Below are 23,102 nucleotides of genomic sequence, written 5' to 3'. Positions count from 1 at the left end.
TGGCATTGGAGAGGCTGGGAGAGCAATCTCAGACCTACTGCAAGGGAAGGATCCATCCCTGCTTCACCCACCACCCCAAAGGGTGTCAACATGTGAGTGCCAGGGGTCATCAGGGCCAGGCAGAGATGAACAATGGGATGGACCAGCCTTCACTTCCCTTCCTTGCTTTCCTCTGCAAATCACTTGCATCTTTCTTAATATTCTCATCATATATTAGCTGCTAAAAGGCATGAATTCTTCTGAGATGCCCATTTTAATAACATCTGCCACAACTTCATGTTCCTTGATAAACAGAACTGAAAAAAATGTTTTTTCCTTTTTAAAAAAAACATATGAAGTCCCATCCCTCATTTAAGAATTTCCAATTCTGGTTACTGGTAGGACTTTTGCTTCTTTTTCCATAAGTTTTTTAAGGTCATCCTTTTTGCTGGTGGAAAAACTCTCAATTCAGGATATGCTCAAAGCATTACCTTAAAGTGTCAACAGACCAAATTTAGATAAGTCAGCACTAGAATATGACTTTCTACACTAGGGTGACTTCAAGCTGGCCTGTTGATGGATTCTAGCTCACTAAACCCCTTTAGTTTTCTTTTTTCATTTCCCTTTAAATCACCGTAACCTGACAAGTCATTATACAGTGCACCTAAGCAGGCACTAGCTACGATCTTGGGGATACCCAGATGGGTGAGACCCACTTTATCCTCAAGAAAGTCAGTGTTTTGAGATGGAGAGAGGAATAGTTCCATGGACAGACATGGATGGGAGATATGGGTGTGGAAACAGTGGTGAAGATGCACAGCACACGTAGAGAGAAAATACACTCAGAAGTGAGGCCAGGGGAGTGTTCCCAGAAGAGGTGGGCACAACCTGAGCCTTGAAGGGTACTTGGAAGGCACTAGAAAGAGACCTCACGGGCACCAGGAAGTACCCTCCACCCCTGGGCTACTTATCAGAGAAACTTCTCCCATCTTGTTCTCCCCACTGCAGACTGCAGGGTCATGAGGAGCCTGTGTTCACTGCCTAAAGTCCTGGTGAATGGCTTAGGAGCCATCAAGTCATTCCAGCCATCAAGTCTTCCACAGCAGAGACTTACTTTGTTCTCAGCGTCTGAGAGGATGATGTCCTGCTGAGTGACAATTTCCATGGGACTGGCCAGGAACAGGTCCTCTTCTGAGCTGGCCTCTCCACTGCCTGCCTTCTTCATGGGAATGGCATTGGGTGGCCGCTGCCCAAACTTGATATTCTTGCCCAATTGTCGCTGGAGAGGAACAAAAGAAAGACATTCTGAAGCAGTGAAGCAGTCCCAAAAACCACAACCAGGTTCCCCAGCATATCTAGGAAGCGCTGAGGCATACGCCTGAGCCCAGCTGCTTCCTAGACCCACTGCCATGCCAGGGAACCACAGGCAGTCCTAGAGAACATGCGTGTCTTCCAGTCCCTTTGACTCTCCCATCTTCAAACCGGGACTTTTTTCATCTAGCCACCTCTTTCATGGAAATGCCAACATTTTTCTAGGGTACAGGCACCATATTTCTGAACCAAACGTTGAAATATGTTTTTGATTTTGGACTTGTCTATAAATCTAGAAAGTCTTTTTTAAAAGTACAAAAATTATGCAGAAAACAGTTACATGAAATGTAGAAACTCTGGGGGAAATGAAAGCTCTTAAAGCAGGTACAACAAGGGAAATTTCCAGCCTCTTCTGGACACGTTCCCTGTGAAAATTATTCTTCTACCATCTTCACCTCTGGCACCCAGCTTGCAGCCCCACACCAGACCTCATGCTTAGGTCATGGTGGGTCACAGACACGGTGAAGAAGGTCCCTGGGCCAGCAGGTCTTTCCCTGATCAATGTCGAGAGCATATAAGGGATGGGAACAGTCCAGACTTCTTTGCCTTGGAGTATTTACACATCACGAAATAGGAGAGAGACCAAGACTTAAGGAACCAGGAGGAGAAAAGGGTCAAGGAGGGGTGGACCACTAGTAGATGGTAGTTATAAGGAGAAGGGAAGACAAATTGTATTTGGAATTAGACAAGGGCCAGATTAGAAAAGAAAAGAAAAAAGTCTCTAGATGTTTCCCAGTGTCCCTGGGGTTGGGGGTAAAATTGCCCCCAGCTGAGAACCACTGCTCTAGATAGTAGGTTCTTGAGTTTCACAATCCTTATATGCCTCAAAAAAAAAATTATCTGATATTTATCTTTAATCTGGCTAATGTTTAATCTCACAGACCAGCAAAGAACCTTAGCAATTACCTATTCAAAACTCTTCACTTAATTAATAAATAAGTAAGTAAGTAAGTAAATAAATAAATAAATAAATGCCAGATGTCCCACAGGGAGAGGCAACTGGCCCAAGCTTATGGGAAGAATAAGTAGCCCCAAAGGAATCAGAACCTGAGTCTTCTTAAATTACATTAAGGTTATTTTCATTGCACTTCATCAGCCCTCATAAATTTGACAATGTCCTTCCTGCTTGCAGGGGCAGTTATATAAAGAGATGATGCAGCATTTAAAATATTTGTCTGAAGTTCCCTTGAGGGAATTGCCCTCTCTCCCTTACTCAATGGTACCAAATCCACCCACGTTCGCCCAGCTCCCCCACCCCCAGCCTCGCCTAGTGAGCAGGAACACACAGACAGAGACGGGCCCCAGCCTCCCCTCCCCGCGTGCCCAAGGAACCCCCGCATGCCCAGGCAGGAGTGGCAAGGCAAGGGCGGGGATCTGGCCCGCAGGTGTTTCAGCCTGAGCAGGGCTCCCCAGCTCCAAGGGGAAGGAGCACACATCAAAAGCCTTGAGTTCAGCCAGGGACGGGCAGCTTTAGCAGCCTGAAGGGGTTGCGGGGAGGAGAAGGCTAAAAAAAAGGTGTTTTCCAAAAACAAGCCTAGCAGGAAACGGCAGTTAGTGTCTACCCTAAGCAGGTCAGTAAGCAGGCACGTGAGGACAGCGATGGAGTCAGACAAGAGGACAGGGGGTTGCAAAGCCAGCGGCCAGCTGGGTTCTGCTGCCCAGGGGCAGAAGACTGGGGCAGGTTCCTGTGTCCTCCCAGGCTGGCCTTCCTAGTAGTGTTGGCCAAGAGCTAGGGGCTGTCCTAAACCCTGTGACCCTGGACACCTCCTGTGAGCAGGGTCTGCTGATTGCCAATGCTCCCAATTACTGAGATGCATGTGTTTCTTTGTTTAATTGACATATACTAATTATATGCTCTTATGGAGTGTGATACTTTAATACATGTATACAGGGTGTGATGATTAGGTCAGGGTAACTGGCATATCCATGACCTCAAACACTTATACTTTCTTTGTGTTGAGAACAAAGTTCTGTTTTCTAGCTACTTTGAAATACACAATAAACTGTTAACTAATATTTCAGTACATGAATACAATGTATAATCAGGATAATTGATATATGCATCATCTCAAACATTTATCATTTCTTTGTTAGGAATATTCAAAATTCCCTTTTCTAGCTATTTTGAAACATACAGTAAATGATTGTTAATTCTAGTTACTCTACAGTGTGCTACAAAACACTAGAATTCATTCCTTCTCCTAACAGTAATGTACAAACCAACTGAGGTGAGGTTATTTCTTGTACTTATAATGGAAAGAATAATTCTTTATTGTAATTCTTGGCCTAATACTCTGATGCCATTTAATTGTGAATAAATATGCTGATATTTTAATTTTTAGAATACTCATGTTGGTTCATTAAGATGCTTATGAGGCAAAAAAAAAAAATGAGGCAAAATGTAATCACATTCTAGACTGAAATAACTGCAAAGTTGGGATGACTATTGTGGCCACAAAGGAAACAGGAAAGAGAACATGAAAGAAACAAATAAATGAATAAGAACAGGGACAAGGGGCTGGGGTTGTGGCTCAAAGGTAGAGCGCATGCGTGAGGTACTGGGTTCGATCCTCAGCACCACATAAACATAAAATAAAGATATTGTGTCTACCTATAACTTAAAAAACAACAACAACAACAACAAAAAAACAGGGACCATACAGTACCAGGGGCATGTTCACAAATGAGGTAGAGAATTCAAGAGGCGGGTTGAGGGAAAGGTGCTGGGGACAGAGGAAATGCATAGGGAAGAAGAGAGAGAAGGGCCCAGAGAGAGCTGAAGGACTGCTGGCAGTTCCAATAGCTAGGGGACCTGGGGGACAGAGAGAGAAAAGGAGGAAGGGGAAGAGGACAGGAGGGAATGACTCTGTGTGTGTGCGTGTGTGTGCGTGTGTGTGTGTGTGTCAAAAGGTTGATTTCTATCACATATATATTCATCCTGGCAAAAGAAAAACACTGCTGTTGCCTTTGGAAATGAAAATGTGCCTCTTGGTACAGGAACAGATTTGAAAGTGTGTGTGTGTGTGTGTGTGTCAAAAGGTTGATTTCTATCACATATATGTTCATCCTGGCAAAAGAAAAACACTGCTGTTGCCTTTGGAAATGAAAATGTGCCTCTTGGTACAGGAACAGATTTGAAATCCCCCCAGAGAAAACAGATTCAGGCAAGTGGTTTGGGACCTTGGGGGTGGGGACTGAGAAGCAGGAGAGGAATGGTAGCAGGGATCTGAGTAGGGCTAGTCTGTGTGTCCAGACAAAGGACTGTCCTCACAGACATGTTCTGCAACTGTCAGGCACTAGAGGTCAGGGCAGGACTTAGGGTCCAGGGCTATGGCCATCGATCCTCGCACACCCAGTGACCAGGAGCTCCCACCCACACGTCCTCCCTGCAGTTCCTCCTGCAAAAGTCTCCTTCAGCCTCCTCAAAGGAGACTGGGCAGTTGTGACATTTTGTGGAATGTACTGACAATTAAAAGGTAACTGCCAAAACCTATTGGGCAATCTCAGGTGTCAGTTGAATTGAATATTTGGATAAACATGGCTTTTCTGTTACTCTAATTTGTGTGCTACTCATTGTCACGAGAGGAACTATGACATCAGTGAGCAGTCATCTCAATAAGATGAGGTGGTCTTAGGTTCAGAGACAAAACTACTGCTCTCCTCACTTTTTTTTTTAAATACCCATGAACTGTCTTTATACACACTGCAGTTATTACTTGTGTCTATATTGAGTCTACTGCGGGACTATGAATGGAGTTACTGTTGAGACCAGAATGTGAGCTAAGAGGAGCCATATTTTATTCATTCATATTGGGCCATTTTGTTGTAATATGGAATGCCAGAGAATGACGCTACAGGAATGCACATCCATATTCATGAGGTTTGTTCCTATGGTGAGGAAACGCCAAGCACATCATATTCTGTAGCTCTCTCGTTGCCAGTGTCTAGAATTCCCCAGATTTTTCATGGCCATTCTTCAGACCATAATTGTAAGAGTTAAGCAGAGGAACAATAAAGTTCCTGTCTTCTTGAGCAAACTACAGATACTTCCATTGTTAATGTGAATTTTTTAAAAAAGGAAAGCATAACAATTTAAAAACAACTGCTCTTTAAAAGTGACTTTAGAAGTGACTAAGTGCACGTGTTTATTCTTTGTGTCCTTGATAGCTGCATTAGTTGTCAAAATGCTCAAATGTATGATTTTTGGTATTTTTAAGTGAAATCCAGCTCAGTGGGAGATACTAGCTACTGAGGATGAAGGTTTCCCTCCTATGCCAAACAATCCATGATTCAATATTTCCCTGACAAAATTCTGGTATAATTGTATAAATCACCCACAGGCTTAAAATATGATACCCCTGACTTTTCTCATTGGCCGGGACATAACCTCATAGCCTGGTCTGATCTCAAGGAGACACTCTCCCAATCCATGCTGCTGGAAAACTGTAAGTAGTGTCAAGGTCATTTAGTCCAAATGCCACAAAGTTTAACACGTATCTAGCCACCTTGCATAACAGCAGGTGAACAATGACTTCCTAAGGTGGGGCAGATCTTAAGAACCAGAAGGGCCCTTCACATTGTCCATCACAGGCTTCCCCCTTATCAAGGTGGGTGAAGTGAGTATCAGAGAGTTTAATGGCTTCTTTACAAGGCCACAGAGCCAGATGGTGGCCGAGGCCTGACACACTTTTTATTTCACCTAGTTCCCTCCGTGGTTGACCTTGAACTTGTGATCCTCCTGCCTCAGCCTCCTGAATTGCTGGAACTACAGGCATGTACCACCATGCCTGGCTGTATTATTTTTATATTCAGAAAAAAAATTAGTTTTTCTTTTAAAAGGTTCAATAGTTTGCCACAAAATTTTTAGCAGGTGATAGGCTGGCTTTATTCAGGAAAGGACAGATTAATTTATGCTATATTCAGTTAGTCTGCACTGAGATGCCAACAGCTGCCCATCTACCATGACAGCTCTAGGTGAGATGACTGCTGTGGACACTGGAGGGCAGCCTTGCCAAATGCAGAAAGACAGATGCCCTTCTAGGAGTTTCCAAGGGTTTGAGGGCTGGGCAGTTTTTTAAGCTATGGAGAAAAAAAAATTTTTTTTTAAAAATTTTTGAAATGGCATTCCAGTAGAAATCTCATTTCAAAAGAATGTCTTAATATGGTGGCTAATCAGCTCGTCAGGACATTTACTGTGTTATCCATCCCGTACCTCTCTTTAAAAATAAACATACACATATACACAAAGACAATTCCAGACATGAAACATACATGCCTCTGACACGCTGAACTCTCTCATTCCATGCTGGAGTTTATGAGGGGGCGATCTTTTATGCTGCTTACTAAGCATCGACACCAGCATAATGTTGTCATGGAAAAATGCAAAGCATTCATGCAAGTTAATAAAGTTACTACTATTTCTACGACTTACCAGGAACATACTGCTTAGTCGACTGAAAAATAAAGCATAGTCTTTTGGGGGTGATACAGTCACATCTTAGGTTACTCCAAACTCACATTTGCTATGATCACAGTCCCCATTTCCCTCCTTGAAGAGCAAAAGCCTTTTGTATTTTCAAAAACCTCACTACCAAGCTGAAAGGAAGCTTGTGACTCCATGCAAGCAGAAGCAAAATTAGGCAGACCTCGTATGAGGAGATGTTATCAAAATGAGAGCACTCAAATAATTATTTTGCTTTATTCACATTTTTCTTCTTGCGTTAAAAGAACGGTCACTTCAGGAAAGTTAGTTATTCGATATTTTACTGATTAAACAGATCAGATTATTTAAAATCATGCCTATTGGTAACAAATCCTAAGCACTCACATATTTTTCACTAGGTTTCTATATTTTCAATACTACACAATTGCCTCATGGATTGTCGTGAACATTAAACTGGACAACATCTGCGGAGATGCCTACCATGATCTCTGGCATTTGGTAGCTTCTCCAGAAATACTGTATTGATGAATCTCAAGTATTGTCCAAAGTAGCAATATTAACATAGGTGACCACAGGTTTCATATTCCATCTCTTTTATCAAGAATGTAAATGGCAACTTTATGATATACTAAATATTTTAAGTATTGTCACAACCAGTTTTTGGAGTGGTGGTGGCATGTGGTATGTTACAGAGCACCTATCATTGAAGACAACAGGCTATTGTCTTTTTTTCAAGAAATTCTAGAAAGTTTTTATATTTTACAAATATAGCTATTTCATACCCTGAATTCTGCACGTCATTCGTCCTAGAAAAGGAATATGATGAGCCAGGAGTTCAAAACCTATTCGAAATAATATTCTAGAAATCAAAAGACTAGAAGGGGGAGGGTCAAGGTTTTCCCTGGCCATGCCCATTCTCTCTTCTTCTCCAACCTATGGGAAGTGACAGCCTGCTTTGCCATCAGTCTACTCATCGGCTCGTCAGAGAACAGCCAGCTAGAACCAGGAGTGGGAGCTGGTTGGGCACGCTGGGATATGAGGGACAGGCCTGGGCTGGCTCTGCGGGCAGGACTCTGGCCCTGGGCAGCAGTGGCCACAGGCATAAAGATCTAGGCATGCCTGGGTGTGGTTACAGGGTGTTGGCTATTCCGCATTCACCTTTGGATGAGTGTGTGTGGAATATGTGACCAAACACAGGTCACAAAATACAAAGCTCATGCTCAGGAGAACAAGAGCAGCTCAAGAAAACAAAATCTCCTATTGGGTACAATGCTTCATCATATCAGTAGCCACTCAGGTCAGCTTTTCCTCTTTCCCTCCCCCTGTCCCTTATTCATTCACTCATTGTTGTAGACTTACAGACAGATGAGAATCCAGAGCCCTCTGTTCAAAATCTGGGTAGCCTCTAAGTGCTTCCATCTCAGAGAATGCTTGCTTTGGCACTGCTCTTGGGTATTTGGGGGCAAGGGAATTCTATCAAGAACTGGGGCAAACCTACCGCCATACCCTCAGTGTTTTTGGTCTTCTTTCTTACCCTGGATTCTCATTATTTTGATGGCATTTGGTAAAGGATCATTGTCTTTTCATTGCTAGGGAGTCACTCCCCGAGTCAATTTTTACGTAGGAAAACTGCCCCATCCTGCAGCATGAACAGGAGGGAGCCTGTGGTGTTCCTCTAAGAAAAGGTGGCTGGGGAGCCAGATTTACAAACACAGCAGAAAAAGTCTCATCAATCACTATCCACCAATAGAGACAGACAGTGAACATGTGCTATGTAGATTCCATTGGCAGGAATATGGGTTCATTTGGTCAGGAGATTTTTTTCCCATCCAAGCCCCGCAGATTCTCTTGGGTACTTGTTCTTCTCATGTCCATTTTTTTTTTTAAAAGGAACAATTTGAGAGGAAAAGGGGAGGGCAAGTCGTGCAGGTGGGTATGATGGTGATGTCTCATAGGGGCACAGGAAACTTCCAGAGAACTGAGTTAGGTTCAGGAAGGAATCTTACCAGGAGCGACCCTGAACCTCCCAATCCATCACTAAAGGATGAGCTAGGGACTTGTCCACTTCCCTCCACAGCAGGACCCCTCCTCTGGCTCTGACCTTCCAGTCTTAAGCTGTCTTACCTGAAGAGTTTTGACTTTGCCCAGGATGTTGTCCTGTGACATTGCTTGAACTGTCTGCTCACTTTCTGCTCCCCCATCAGGGATAAAAATACTGTCATGGGAAAGCGCCCGGGTTCCCATAGAATAGTTGAAGGACCTGGAATGCAAATCATGTGCTTCATTTATTAGGATGATAAATTTCTTTTGGCAATTCAGTTTTCTGTTCTGACTTGAGGGGACTCCACCCATGTCCTCCGTCTCATTCAGAAATCGCTTCCAGCACTGTGATCCCTCCTGCTGGCGGTCAGCCAAGGGGCTAGATAGATGAAAATGTCCCCCAGGAATGGGAGAACATGGCTCTTACACAATCCTGGTTCAGAGCCATTCAGAGAGAACTCAAAGACTGTTAGTTATTTGCGGAGGATCCAGGGTAGAATTTACTGCAGAACTTTTAAATGGAAGAGCCTTTCCCAGCTGGGCTGTCATATCAGTTTTGTTCCAGGAAATCTTGCCAATCGGCATTTACTAAGAACATGCAGATCTAGAAGTGAGAGGCAAGAGTTTCTTTCATATTAAAATCAAGTTGGAATAAAGATATGTACATCTAAAGCAAAGGCTTTGGAATAGAACCAGAGTTCCTGATAGGGATAGTCAATGCTTGAGGATTTCAGAGAAGAGAGGAGGAATATGGATGGGGCTTTTATGACAGGCCTCATACATACTGAACACCTTACACGTGGTTAGCACCTGGCTGCTATGGTTTGTACATGGTGTGAACCCAAGTGTTCGTGCATTGGAAGCTTGGTTCCCAGTGTGGCAATGTTAAAAGACGGTAAAATCTTTAAGAGGTGGGGGCCTAGGTAATTGAGGCCGCTACCTTTGGAAGGAAATATTGGTGTTCTCGTGGGACCCTGGTTAGTTCTCACTAGAACTTTACAAAGAGCAAGCCCAGCCCCTCCTTGTGCTCTCAGGCTTCCTGCCTCACCATGTGAACTCTCCCTCTTGCACACATCCTGCTATGATGCCGTCCACCATGATGTGATATATCCAGAGAGCCTTTGCCAGAGCCAGCACCATGCTGTTTGGACTTTCAGGCTCCACAACTATGAGCTAAATAAATCTTATTATTTTTTTTGTTCTTATTTATAAGAATTTATTTTTATAATGCTAAGCAATAAATCTTATTTTTTATAGGTTACTCAGCCTCAGGTATATCATTATAGTAATGGGCAATGGAGCTGGGGGTGTAGCTCAGTGATAGTGTGCTTAGCATGCATGAGGCCCTGGGTTCAATTTCCAACACCCCTCCTTCAAAAAGAAAGGAAGAAAGAAAGAAAAAAAGAAAAAAGAAGAACAAGAAAATGGACTAATACTCCAGCTCTTTAGTGTAAAGGTTGGACTTTGAGGAAGTCCAGACTTCCATCTGCCATGAGGTATGAGCAGTGTGAAATGCAGGATGAGGAAGCTGCAGAAGCAAACTCCTTACTTGATCTTAGAAACTAACTTGTCTCTGAAAAAGAACACCTACCAACTCTCCCAGTTCCTCAGGGCAGGGAGAGAGGTTCACCCTCCCTTTGGCAAGACAGCACATTTCCCAATGCCAGGCAACATGGTGGCACTCGGGAAGCAGCAGAGGGCAGTGAGAGCATCACTTCTCCCTCCCCATGCCCAGAAAGGGACCTCAACTGGAGTTTTTCTCAGTGAAGGAGTGCATGAGAATGCAGCCTTCCTGCAGATCCCTTGTGCTAATTTCGAAGTGCAGTGTGCAGGATCCCTGGGCAGCTGTACTGTTATCTGTTACAATCTAGACTGAGCTGGGAAGACTGGTTATAAAATTATATCATTTAATTTACCAAATTACGGGAAGTATGGCAAAGAGCATTTGAGGTGTGTGACATTAGGCAATAACACCACCATCTAAGCAACTAACCAACCAACCAACCAAACAACAAATGAATCAGCCTTCAGTTTGATTTCATCTGTGCATTTGATTTCACTCTGTGCACCGAGGTTTAATTTCATTATCTCATTAATTCCTTATCACCACAATCTTGTTAGAGATGAAACATACAGTTGTGTGTGCAGTATATACCATTGCCAGGCTAAGTTCCACTCTAGCTTCTAAATCAATTTTGACTGTGTCATGAAATTTATCACCCTTGCTTCTATTATTTTTTTCCAGGTAGGCTAAGAATTTTTTGCTGCTCTTCTGTGTGACCCTCAAATGTTCTTTGTTGCCAGTCAGGATTCACTGTTTGCCCATCCCCCAGTTACAGATGATTACATTGAAAACAAGAAAAAAATGTTAATAATATTAGTTGTAATAATTATAACAATAGAGGTAGTTACAATGTTAAGAATTAATTCTAGCTAAATTTTATTGGGCACTTAAGATACCCCTTAAATGTGTTAGCCTATTAGTGTAATATCTAAATCTTAAATGTATAAAATTTAAATCTTGGGTGGTATATACTATAATTAAGTCTATTTTATAAATGGGAAATTAATTCTTAAAGACAGTAACTTGCCATAAATAAAGGGACTGTCCATATGTGAATCTGACCCTGGCCACTGTACCCTAAGTCAGCTTGTCTGTTTTAACAGCAATAACCCCATACTTAGCTTCCAAATGAGTCTTGATAGCTTTAGTTTTTCAAATTTGATATTTGGGTCTTTTATCCCAAGAAGGCTATTCTTGTCCCTTTGCTTTACTATATAAGTCCTCTCTCTCTCTCTCTCTCTCTCTCTCTCTCTCTCTCTCTCTCTTTCTTATGCTCCTGAGACGAATTTTGTGATGGCATTAGATATATAAATAAATTTTGGGTTAACCAATGTCTTCACAATATTAAATCTTTTAATCCATGAACATGGGCTACCTCTTATTTTTGGAGGGGGTACCAAGGATTGAACTCAGGAGCACTTGACCACTGAGCCAAATCCCCAGCCCTATTTTGTATTTTATTTAGAGATAGGGTCTCTTTGAATTGCTTAGGGTCTTGCTAAATTGCTGAGGCTGGTTTTGAACTCTAAATCCTCCTGTCTCAGCCTCCCGAGCTGCTGGGATTACAGGAATGTGCCACTGCACTCGGCTACCTCTTGTACTTAGAGCATTATTAATTTCTTTAAAGACTTTCTTGATAGTTTTCTGTATAGAGGTCTTATACATATTCTGATAGATTTACTCCTACATATTTGGTGGTTTCAAATTTTTATAAATGCTATAGGTTAAAATTCTTATTTTCTGATGTTTTATTGATGGAATATACAACTGTTTTTTGTTATATTGATTTTTTTTTTTTTTTTTTTTTTTTTGGTGCTGGGGATCAAACCCAGGGCCTTGTGCATGCAAGGTAAGCACTCTACCACTGAGCCACAACCTCAGCCCTGTTATACTAATCTTATAACCAGCAACTTTGATAAGTTTATTTACTAAATATAATAATATAACTATTGATTCTTTTGGATTTTCTACATATTGCATCAGGTTGTATGCAACAAAAGACCATTTTATTTCTTCTTTTCACATTCTGTATTCTTTTCTTTTTTCTTTCCATACTGAATTAGTTAGAATCTTCATATAAAATTGAATAGCAGTGGTGATGGTGGACCTTGTAATGTTCTCAAACTTAGGGAGAAAACAATATTTCAGCACTAACTACAGTGTTAGCTATAAAATTTTTATAGATATGACTGTATCACTGCTTCTTTGAAAAGGCAAATAATCTGTTAACTTTGGTTTTCAGCAGTTTTTCTCTGACATGGCTGTGAACATCTTCTAATTTATCCAGTCTGGGGCACATAGAGCTTTTTAAATCTGAGGCTTGATGTATTTCATTAGTTTTGGAAAATTCTTAGCCCTTATTTATTTTTTAAAAAATATTTATTTTTAGTTGTAGTTGGACACAATACCTTTATTTTATTTATTTATTTTTATGTGGTGCTGAGGACTGAACCCAGGGCCTTGCACATGCTAAGCGAGCGCTATACTGCTGAGCCACAACCCCAGCCCAGCCTTTATTTCTTTAATATTGTTTCTGGTCATTTCCCTCTTAATCCCTTTCTGATATCCCCACATTAGGCCCTTTCAAAAATGAGTCATTTGTCTTTTATTCTCATGTCTGTATCTATCATTCTTCTTACTAAAAAACGATTTTGTCTAGATCTTTCCATGGACCTGCCTACTAGCAAATTCTCTCTTCAGTTTTTTTCAATCTGCTATTAAAATCCCCCACTGAATTTCAGAAGTCTTTTTTTAAATCTCAAATTTCCACTTATCTAATAGATTCCAATTCTCCAGTGAAACTCCTCCATCTCATCAACTAATTTCTTGACTATCCTAATCAAAATTACTTAAAAAGTCTCTGAAACTACAGTATCTTAGTCACCTCTGGGTCTATGTCTATTATCTTGTTTTCCTTGTACTCTTGTTTCTTAGATGCTTGGTAATATTTTACTGAATGATACATATGAAAAATTTTGGAGGTTAGGTTCTCTCCTTCCAGAGAGGATTCACACAACTCTCTTGTAGGCGGCAAATGGCAAGAGAGCAAGTCACTTCTGTCCAGTCACCAACAGCCGACTCATGGCTGGCCAGCAAACTTGGTAGGATTCAGACTACCTCTGTTGCTACTTCTAAGTCCTCTTGTAGTCTTAACAGAGAGCCTAGTTTATTTCCTAAGATCCCCCTACTTGGCAGGCTGGGAAACCCAATTTCTATCTTTCCAGTACCACAGGCTTCCAAAAACTCTGAACTGTCAGCTCTTTGCCTAATACTAATACTAATACTAATCTTACAACCAGCAACTTTGATAAATTACTAAATATAATAATATTTATTATATAATATAATAAATCAGCAAATGCCTCAAAAGAAAAACTCTGTCTAGATCTGGCTTCACTGTTCTGGACTTCTCTTGGGGATCTTAATCCCTTAAGCCCTGACTACCTTAGCACCCTCAAACTCCAAGTTTTGAGTCCCCGGTCCCATGACATTGTCTATAGCTCTGCTGTCTTCTCTTCCTATTGTCAACTACCCACAGACTTTCTGACCTCTTGCCTTGCACCAAAAATCAGCTAAAGACCACAGGAGAGGAACAATACACGGAAGGCTGTGCTCAACCAAAGGTTCCCTTCTCTCCTGGATATCACTGCTCTGGTCTGTCCTGTGAGTTGGCCACCATGTAATGCCTTCAAATGGATGTCCTTAACATGCGCTGTATTTGTAGCTGTTCTTGGTGGCAGTACAGATTTGCCCACAAGCTACTTCATTCTAGTCATAACTGGAAGAATTAAATAACTTTTTGATATTTATTAAGTTTTTACCACGTTATACATGTCAAAGCCTATTTGTTAATATTACCATTGCTTTTAAGAGGTATGTTTTTTCAAAATGATCATAAACCTTTATACCTTTTTTCTTGTTATATTTAGTTTTTTTTTTGGGGGGGGGGTTGTGGTACCAAGGATTGAACTCAGAGGAACTCAACCACTGAGCCACATCCCAAGCCCCTTTTTGTATTTTTTCATTTAGAGACAGTCTCACTGAGTTGCTTAGCACCTTGCCATTGCTGAGGCTGGCTTTGACCTTGTAATCCTCCTGCCTTAGCCTCCTAGCCACTGTGTGCCCAGCTTATCATATTTGGTTTTTGTTTCAATTTAAGGCACTAGAAAAATAGTGGTGAAGGGTGCTGGGGTTGTAGAACACTTGCCTAGCATGTGTGAGACACTGGTTTTGATCCTCAGAATCGCATAAAAATAAATAAATAAAATAAAGGTATTGTGTCCATCTACAACTAAAAAATTAAAAACTAAAAAAAAAATCAAGACTGGTGACTGGATTATGAGTTACATGAGTGAACATGCTCTTGTAAGTAATTTCATTTACATAATGCCACTTTATATTAGATCTTTAGAAATCATGGCTGCTGGCTCCCATGATGTAGATTTTTCTACTCTATGATATATATTATTTCCTTTTCTCTGAAGACGCAGCTGAGACAGAGCAGGTAAAAATGTTCCCCAAAGTTCCAGAGTCTAGGGCAGGGTAGGAATGGAAACCAAGCCCATGTGTGGAGATCTAAGCTCAAAACTATGTTCTAATGAACAAAGAGCCTGGGGGGGAAATCATTGTCCTGAACCAGCTGAGAACTACAAATTACATGATTGGGAGGAGAAGGGATAATTTCTCACAAACTGCACCTCAGCAGAGTTCACCTGGACCTCTGTATTCTTGGCATTTAAAGTCTTTTACGACTGATTGTGAAGCAGGCCACCCTCCCTTCTCCACTACCTCCCTTTGTCATGAGTAAACCAAGGGCTGAGAGGTCTCCCAGCCTCACTGCTAAAACTTTCCTCAGAGTCCCCCTGCTGAAGCGTAAGAAATAGGGCCCAGCTTGTCGGTCATGAGAAGACATGTGTAAAGCCCTGTAAAATCCTATATTTTAAGCCTCTAATTGCAGATGGTCATATAGCCATTTAACTGTTTTTTTGTTTGTTTGTTTTTGGTGAGGGGCACCAGGGATTGAACTCAGGGGCACTTGCCCGCTAAGCCACATCCCCAGCTCTATTTTCTATTTTATTTAGACACAGGATCTCATTGAGTTGCTTAGCACCTCGCTTTTGCTGAGGCTGGCTTTGAACTCTAGATTCTCCTGCCTCAGCCTCCAGAGCCACTGGGATTACAGACATGTGCCACCACGCTTGGTTCACAGAACTTTCCACTTTAACATTTGCAGATACTGGGATTTCTTTGGGGACATACACACTACGAACAGTGGCTGCTGGACCACAAGGCAGGAGCCTTAATTAAGGTCCCTGGACCCCCCCAATTATAAGTCTTATACAAAGAGGGTGATTTCCACTTCTATATGAAATTATAATGCAGTAATTTGAATAATCATAATAATAATAGAAAGAAGACTAGTAGAGTAGAGCAAGCGGATTGGGGCAAGAAGGGGAGAAGGAAAGGGAAGGTACTGGGGAATGAGATTAAACAATTATGTTATGTGCATGCAGAAATATGGATAATGAATCCTACTACTATGTATAATTGTAATAAACCAATCAAAAAGAATTCTGAAGCAAAAATAAAATAAATGAAAAATGGAAAAAAAAAGAGAGAGGGTAAAACAAAGCCAGGTAAACACCTATAATCCCAACAGCTTAGGAGACTGAGGCCAGAGGATCGCGAGTTCAAAGCCAACCTCAGCAAAAGCGAGGGGCTAAGCAACTCAGTGAGACCCTGTGTCTAAATAAAATACAAAATAGGGCTGGGGATGTGGCTCAGTGGTCGAGTGCCCCTGAGTTCAATTCCCCCTGGCAAAAAGAGGGTGAAATGAGTTTTGCTTCTTCAACACCAAATCTGTCAACATCAAAAATAATGTCAGCATCCACAGATTTCTTTATTAACATAATTTTGATTGAGACTTTTTTTATTGTGGTAGAAACATATGTAAGATAAAATTTATCATTTTATCCATATGATTCAATGACATTAAGTCCATTCTTATTATTATAATACAACCATCCCCACTATCTATCTCTAGAACGTTCTCATCACCCCTAACTGAAATTCCATGTTCATTCAATAGTAACTTCACAATTCCTCTCTCCCCACAGCTCTAGCAGCCTTGATTCTACTTTCTATTTCTACATTTTGACTCTTCCAGTTGTCTCCTGTAGGTGAAATCATATAACATCTGTCCTTTCGTGTCTAGTTTTTCACTCAGTACAGTGTCTCCATGGTGTAGCATGTTGCAAGACTTACATTCCTTTTAAAGAATGGGTAATCTCTCTTTATATGTTACACACCACATCTCCTTTAAACATTCACCCATCAGTGGACATCTGGCTTGTTTCCACCTTTGGCTATTGTGAATGGTGCTGCAATGAACATGGATGAATTAATCGAAAACTTTAAAAATGTAGGAATGGATCACTATGACTCAACTGTGTAGACGTGGCCAAAAATTAGGTAAATGGGTGCACCACAGTCCTTGTTTCACGACAGAATTGTCCTGTCTTTACTATCCGCAAAGATTAGCAGAGACTTTATGGAGCAAAAGAAGTAGAGGGAGGAGAAGAAGGAAGGTGGGAAGAAGATAAGAAAAACTGGAAAAAGAGGGAGGAAGAAAAGAAAGAAGAAGAACCTTTTGACATTGCCTGAGTCGTGGAGGGTTTTGAGGTGCAAAGCTGGAAAGGGTGGTCCTGGTGGTGTCCGGAGCAGCAGCCCCAGGGGGAGTGAAGCACCACCCCACTCCCTCCAGGCAGGAGGGTCAAACACCACCAATGCCTTCCAGAATCTATGGGCTGGAGACCAGAGACTTCACATAGGCTGCTGATGCTGAGGAAGGATGTGTGCTATTAGCCCTAAAACAGTGTTGGAATGGCTTTGAGGGTCTGTCCTACCTATATATTAGAACAATTAGAACATCAGAGTCCTTTGACTTAAGTCATTGGTGGTTTTGGAAAGACAAAAGACTTGCTGCTCTTACTCTCCTTCTCTTCCCCTTCATGTGCTCAGTGAGCTGGATGTGCTCTCAAGAGTCTACCCGCAGGCTCTAGAGGCTATTTTAGAACAAATAGCACACCACTCTCAGTGCACTCTGGCAGCACGTGGAACAAAATACAGGGCTGTTCTCAAGGGCCCATCTCCGTGCTGAAAGATCTCAGGCTGCTCAGCGGAGGCCTGGCTGGGTGACCCTACTCTGTTGGAATACACGGATTGGATCATTATTCAAATAACCACCAACAGCAATGCCAATGCCAATAGCAATACAAAGTTCAAACTTTTAAACTTTTGTTGTTGTTGTCCTTATTGTTTATTTTGAAGCCACTTCAGACTTTGTTTCCCTGGACCATCTGAAAGGAAGCTGCTGGAAAGACACCCCATCACCCCATCAGGGCAGGTGGCGGGGGCCCATGGCGCTTGCACTTGACCACATAGGACAATGTGCATGGGAACGTTCAGAAGTAAATGGAGGAACCACCGAGGGCAGCTGGAGGTCAGCATGTCTGACTGTCACTGTATCCCTGGTTTTACCTCCAGCCTCACCGGGCTCTGTCACCACTTAGGTCCTGCCTCTCTCTGGATTGCCCAAGACCACCCTCTCCATTCAGTCTACTCATCCTTCAAGGTCCAAGACCCTATCTTATCAACTCCACTCAGCCTTTCCTGCTTCCCTGGAAGAAAGGGGTGTTTTCTCCCTCTGAAAGCCCTGTTCAGAATGTCTTGATGCTTTACGTTATGGCTACTGTGATCATCCTTAAATGAGAAGGCAAATAAAAGTGCTTTGCACGTTGTACAGGGCAGCCCAGGCGTGACAACAATGATGACAATGGCATCATCTGTGGCCACATGGTACTGAGTTGCATGAGGACAGGATTCCATCTGCTGCCCTTGTTTCTCCCACATGCTTTCTATGATTAAATCTGTGAGTAAATTCCTTCAGTGGGCCAATCAGTGACTAGTACAGTAGGGTGAGCTGGTTTACCGGATGGATTTTCTGGAAAGGTCGCTGAGGGAGTGGGAGGCGTGATGCCTCCTGTTGAAGCAGGAGAGACAACTCCAGGTCACGGGGAGGGGGGTGGGGGGGTGCGGGGGGAGGTGCGGGGGGGGGGGGTGCAGGTGGCCACTGTGGAAAGCTCTGAGCAGCCCCTGGTGGCCAAGTCAGGAGGATCTTCAGCAGCTTTAAAGAGTTCTTCCAGGCTCTCTTTTCAACTCAAACCAGGGAATGGCTCAGGGTTTTGCTTTCTGTCTTCTATTTCAAACCTTCTGTCTCGCTTTGTTCTCCTGGTGTCTACCTGTGTCCGTTACATTTCCTAGCTGCAAGCAATAGAAACTGACTTTACCTCTCTCAACCCAAAGAAATGGTGGGGGCTGACAAAACAAAAGCAGCCAGAGCCCAGGCTTGGAAAAACACAGGAACTGAGAGACATCTAGGCCTCGTCAGCTGCAGGAAGAGCCCGGCTGTCAACTCCTCTTAAAGTTGTGTCTCTTACATCCTTGAGACACCTGTCCAGGCAGGTCCTAGGAGAGACAGTCTGATTGTGCTCATGCCAGACTGTAGCGGGAGGGGAAGTGGAGGATCTCAGCCTTTTGGCTTCTGCCACGGGAAGCAGACACTATGTCCTATTGGAGCTACACACGTCAAGGCGAAGGCAAGTCCCAGAAAGGAAATTTGGATGCTAATGGCTGAATGCTAGGATCTGCACCTTGGTTCCATTTTCTAGGCTAGTCCCTCCCGATGGACAGCTCATTTGTATAGCTGTATGGTGTTTTGTTTCTACTTCTCCCCTAGAGGCTGCTTTCTTTCTTGGTGGTATGTGCTGCTGAGAGCAAAGGATGCCACACCTCAGCAACGGGAATACCCAAGCCCATGCTTATCTGGAGAAGTGGAGGAGATGGGACAGAGGGCACCTGCTGGGCCTGTGGCCTGGAGATCAGGGCACTGGAAGGTCAGAGTAGAGAGACAAGTTGAGAAGAAAAGCAAATCAAAGCCAGACCTGTAGTCATGCAACTCCATCCCTCACCCACCCACTGTGGACTTTGTACTAAGGAGTATGGGGAAGAGCCAAGAAGAGCTCCTCTCCATTTTAAGTTCCATTGTCTTGGCCTACTGTCTGCAGCAGGGTCTGGTGTGAAAGGGACCATTAAAAGCAAGCGGCAGGGGTTGGGGCTGTAGCTCAGTGGTAGAGAACTTGCCTTGCAGGTGTGAGGCCCTGGGTTTGATCCTCAGCACCATGTAAAAATAAATAAATATATAAATAAACAAACAAACAAATAAATAAATAATCTTGCTAGGAGGAGGCATTCCTGGGAAATTCTCAGTCACAAAAATGACACAAAGCTGGGTGTGGTGGCGCATGCCTGTAATCCTAGCAGCTTGGGAGGCTGAGGCAGGAGGATCATGAGTTCAAAGCCAGCCTCAACAAAAGTGAGGCGCTAAGCAACTCTGTGAGACCCTGTTTCTAAATAAAATACAAATAGGACTAGGGATGTGGCTCAGTGCCCCTGAATTCAATCCCCCCCCCCCCAAAAAAAAAAAAATACATGAGACAGGGATAGTCCTATTTCTTTCTTTCTTTCTTTTTTTGGTACTGGGGATTGAACCCAGGGCCTTGTGCATGTGAGGCAAGAACTCTACCAACTGAGCTATATCCCCAGCCCTGGGACAGTCCTCTTTCCATTCCTGGTCTTTGTTGTCTGTGTGTGACACCTGGAACTGTGGCAGTCATCTTGTGACCATGAGGAGACAAACATGAAGACAAAAGCCCACTCCCCAAAGGAATCTGACCAGATCTGGATAATGCTGCTGGACTCATCAAGCTCTCCACCTTCCATCATTGGTTGATATGTCATTATTGCTGAAGACACTAGCACTTGTGTTTTCTGTTAGAACTGAACTTGTGCTACCTGGTATAGCCTTCTTAACACTACCATAAGTTCTGGGCACATTCTGAGACCTACTGACGTCATCTACCCTTGGATTGGAGCCAACAGAGGGAAATTCTCTATATCCAAAAAAGGAGAAAACTTTCAGCAGCTGCACGTGAACACGTGCTTCAGGCCAGTCCTCTAACTCCTCAGCCTTTGTCTTTTTTGGACAAGCATCATGTAATTTGGGAACACAGATATTGGGTAATTACTATGGCATGATTAGGGATTCACTTCAGGAATAAGGAAATATAATTACAGTCTCATTTCAGCCTGTTTCCATGACAACAGGGGCAATTGCAATTGATCAGCAGTTTTCCTTCTAAACAGATCCGTGAGTCTCATTCAAATGAAATGCTAAAGAGCAATTAGTTTCTCCACTCATCCCATGCCCCAGCCCATATGGATTAGCATGGGATGAGTGGAGGAACTTTGAATGGGGCCAAGGGGAGGTTGGGAGTGGGCAAAGGGATAGGAAAGACAGTGGAATGAGATGGACTTCACTACCCTAAGTACATGTATGATTGCATGAATGGTGTGACTCTACTTTATGCACAACCAGAGAAGTGAAAAATTCTGCTCCATTTGTGTGCAATGGATCAAAGAGCTTTCTACCATCATGTATATCTGATTAGAACTAATAAACAAAAAAAGTTGAGAAAACATCTTTATAGCGATGCTCTTAAATACAGTTGTAGTACAAATGTAAACCTATATTCCTTCATAGAAATCCACTATGAAGGAAACTACCAAAGGAATAAAGTATCCAGTATGGAAAAAGAAAAATAAAGAGCAATTAGTTATCCTCATCAAACAAACTAGAGTTGCTGGAAGAGACAGGGACCAGAGGATACATTATGTGGCATCCTGGAGGCTCATCCTGGATTCTATATATTGAAAAAATATGACACCCAATAGGCTACAGAGTTCCACATTACCTTCCACAACAGAAACAGGGCATGCCATACAGACTCAAGGAAGAGGAGGAGAGTTTGGAATCTTAAAATACTCAGTCTTGGAGTTGGAAATCAAAGGGGTCATCTACCCCAATCCCTAAGGACAGCAGTCATCTGAGCTGCCTCTCAAACTCTGCAGGGACTCCGCAGGCTTCCAGACTCCTCAGTCCACTCCTTGGCTGCCCCATGTGGAGAAAGATCTTTTCTAGCTATCATTTGAATCAATCCTCTTAGTTTATGCTCTGGAAATAGAACACTAGTCATCAACATCTTTATCTCATAACATCATCTCGTGTTTGTAAACTACTTTATAGCAGGTAGTGTAAAATTGCATGGATCTTTTTTTTTTTTTTTTTGTCCTATGATAACCCTGGAAGATAGCATGTCCATTTAACAGATGAAGTGGCTGACTTGGTTAAGGTCACCCAGCTTATTAGTGACAGCATCTGCATTCACAAGAGGACCTTGGCTTGGGGTCAGATGCACTTCCTACCTCTTGTACCTCTAAAAACTGCTATTACTGATTCATCAAGCTTTCCCCCACTAGACTTATTCACCCTAATTCTTTTACTTCTCCTACTTAGTAGAGGGTAATATTCAGGCACCCATCCATTCAGTGAGTATTGACAGAATGCTCACTATGTGCTGGGCAGAGTGCCAGGGTTAGGGACCTCAGGCCACAAGTAAAAGTAGAAGTTGTAAGAATAATATCAAGAGAGGGACATGATCTAGATTGAGGGACCTGGAGAAAGCTTGCTCCCCTGGGGAAGCCACATTTGGGCAGAAAATTGAAGAATGTAGGGGGATTAGGTGAAGAGGAAGAGATGGGACATGGGGTTGCTCCTGGTAAATGGATCGCCACGAATGAAATCAGCAGGCTGAGGTTCTAGTCATATCTCTGATACTAAGAGCACAGGGATGGATCTCTTTGAGCCCGTTTTCCCACTTATAAATTGAAGGTACTGAATGAAGACTTAAAATTATCCTAAATCTTCATTTGTTTATTTTTGGCAGTCCTGAAGATTGCACCAGCTACATCCCCAGCCTCTTCTTTTTTAATTTATGTATTTATTTGTTCTAATTAGTTAAACATGACAGCAGAATGCATTTTGATTTGTAGAGCTTAAATTTTCATTTCTCTGGTTGTACACAAAGTAGAGTCACACTGTTTGTGTCTTCATACATGTACTTAGGATAATGATGTCCATCTCGTTCCACAATGTTTCCTACCCCCATGCCCCTTCCTTCCCCTCCCTCCCCTTTGGCCTATCCAAAGTTCCTCCATTCCTCCTGTGCTCCCTTCCCAACATTATGGATCAGCATCCACTTATCAGAGAAAACATTCAGTGTTTGTTTTTTTGGGATTGCCTCACTTCACTTAGCATGATATTCTCCAACTCCATCCATTTACCTGCGAATACCATGATTTTATTCTCTTTTAATGCTGGGTAATATTCCATTGAGTATATATGCCACAGTTCTTTATCCATTCATCTATTGAAAGGCATCTAGGTTACTTCCACAATTTAGCTATTGTGAAGTGCTGCTATAATCATTGATGTGGCTGTGTCCCTGTAGTATGCTGTTTTTAAGTCTTTGGGATATAAACCGAGGAGTGGGATAGTTGGGTCAAATGGTGGTTTCGTTCCAAGTTTTCTAAGGAGTGTCCATACTGATTTCCATATTGGCTGCACCAATTTGCAGTCCCACCAGCAGTGTATGAGTGTACCTTTTCCCCACATCCTCGCCAACACTTATTGTTATTTGTATTCTTAATAGCTGCCATTCTGACTGGAGCGAGATGAAATCTTAGGGT

General features: G+C 42.5%; 1 protein-coding gene across 1 annotated transcript in view; it reads right to left on the bottom strand.

Annotated features, from left to right (window-relative positions):
• The window catches only part of Cracd (capping protein inhibiting regulator of actin dynamics), a 228,288-nt gene that overhangs the window by 21,653 nt on the left and 183,533 nt on the right, over positions 1 to 23,102 (bottom strand). Inside the window, exons 4-5 of the mRNA XM_071614303.1 lie at positions 8,918 to 9,053; positions 1,094 to 1,258 (exon numbers count right to left, since the gene is read on the bottom strand). Coding sequence (XP_071470404.1) covers positions 1,094 to 1,258; positions 8,918 to 9,037 — 285 coding nt within the window. The 5' untranslated portion in view covers positions 9,038 to 9,053. The remainder of the gene's footprint in view (positions 1 to 1,093; positions 1,259 to 8,917; positions 9,054 to 23,102) is intronic.

Source organism: Marmota flaviventris, chromosome 7 (genome assembly GCF_047511675.1).
Source record: "Marmota flaviventris isolate mMarFla1 chromosome 7, mMarFla1.hap1, whole genome shotgun sequence".
NCBI classification, from domain to species: Eukaryota; Metazoa; Chordata; class Mammalia; order Rodentia; family Sciuridae; genus Marmota; species Marmota flaviventris.
Note: the sequence above shows the minus strand (reverse complement) of the source record. Positions and strands in the feature narration are given on the sequence as shown.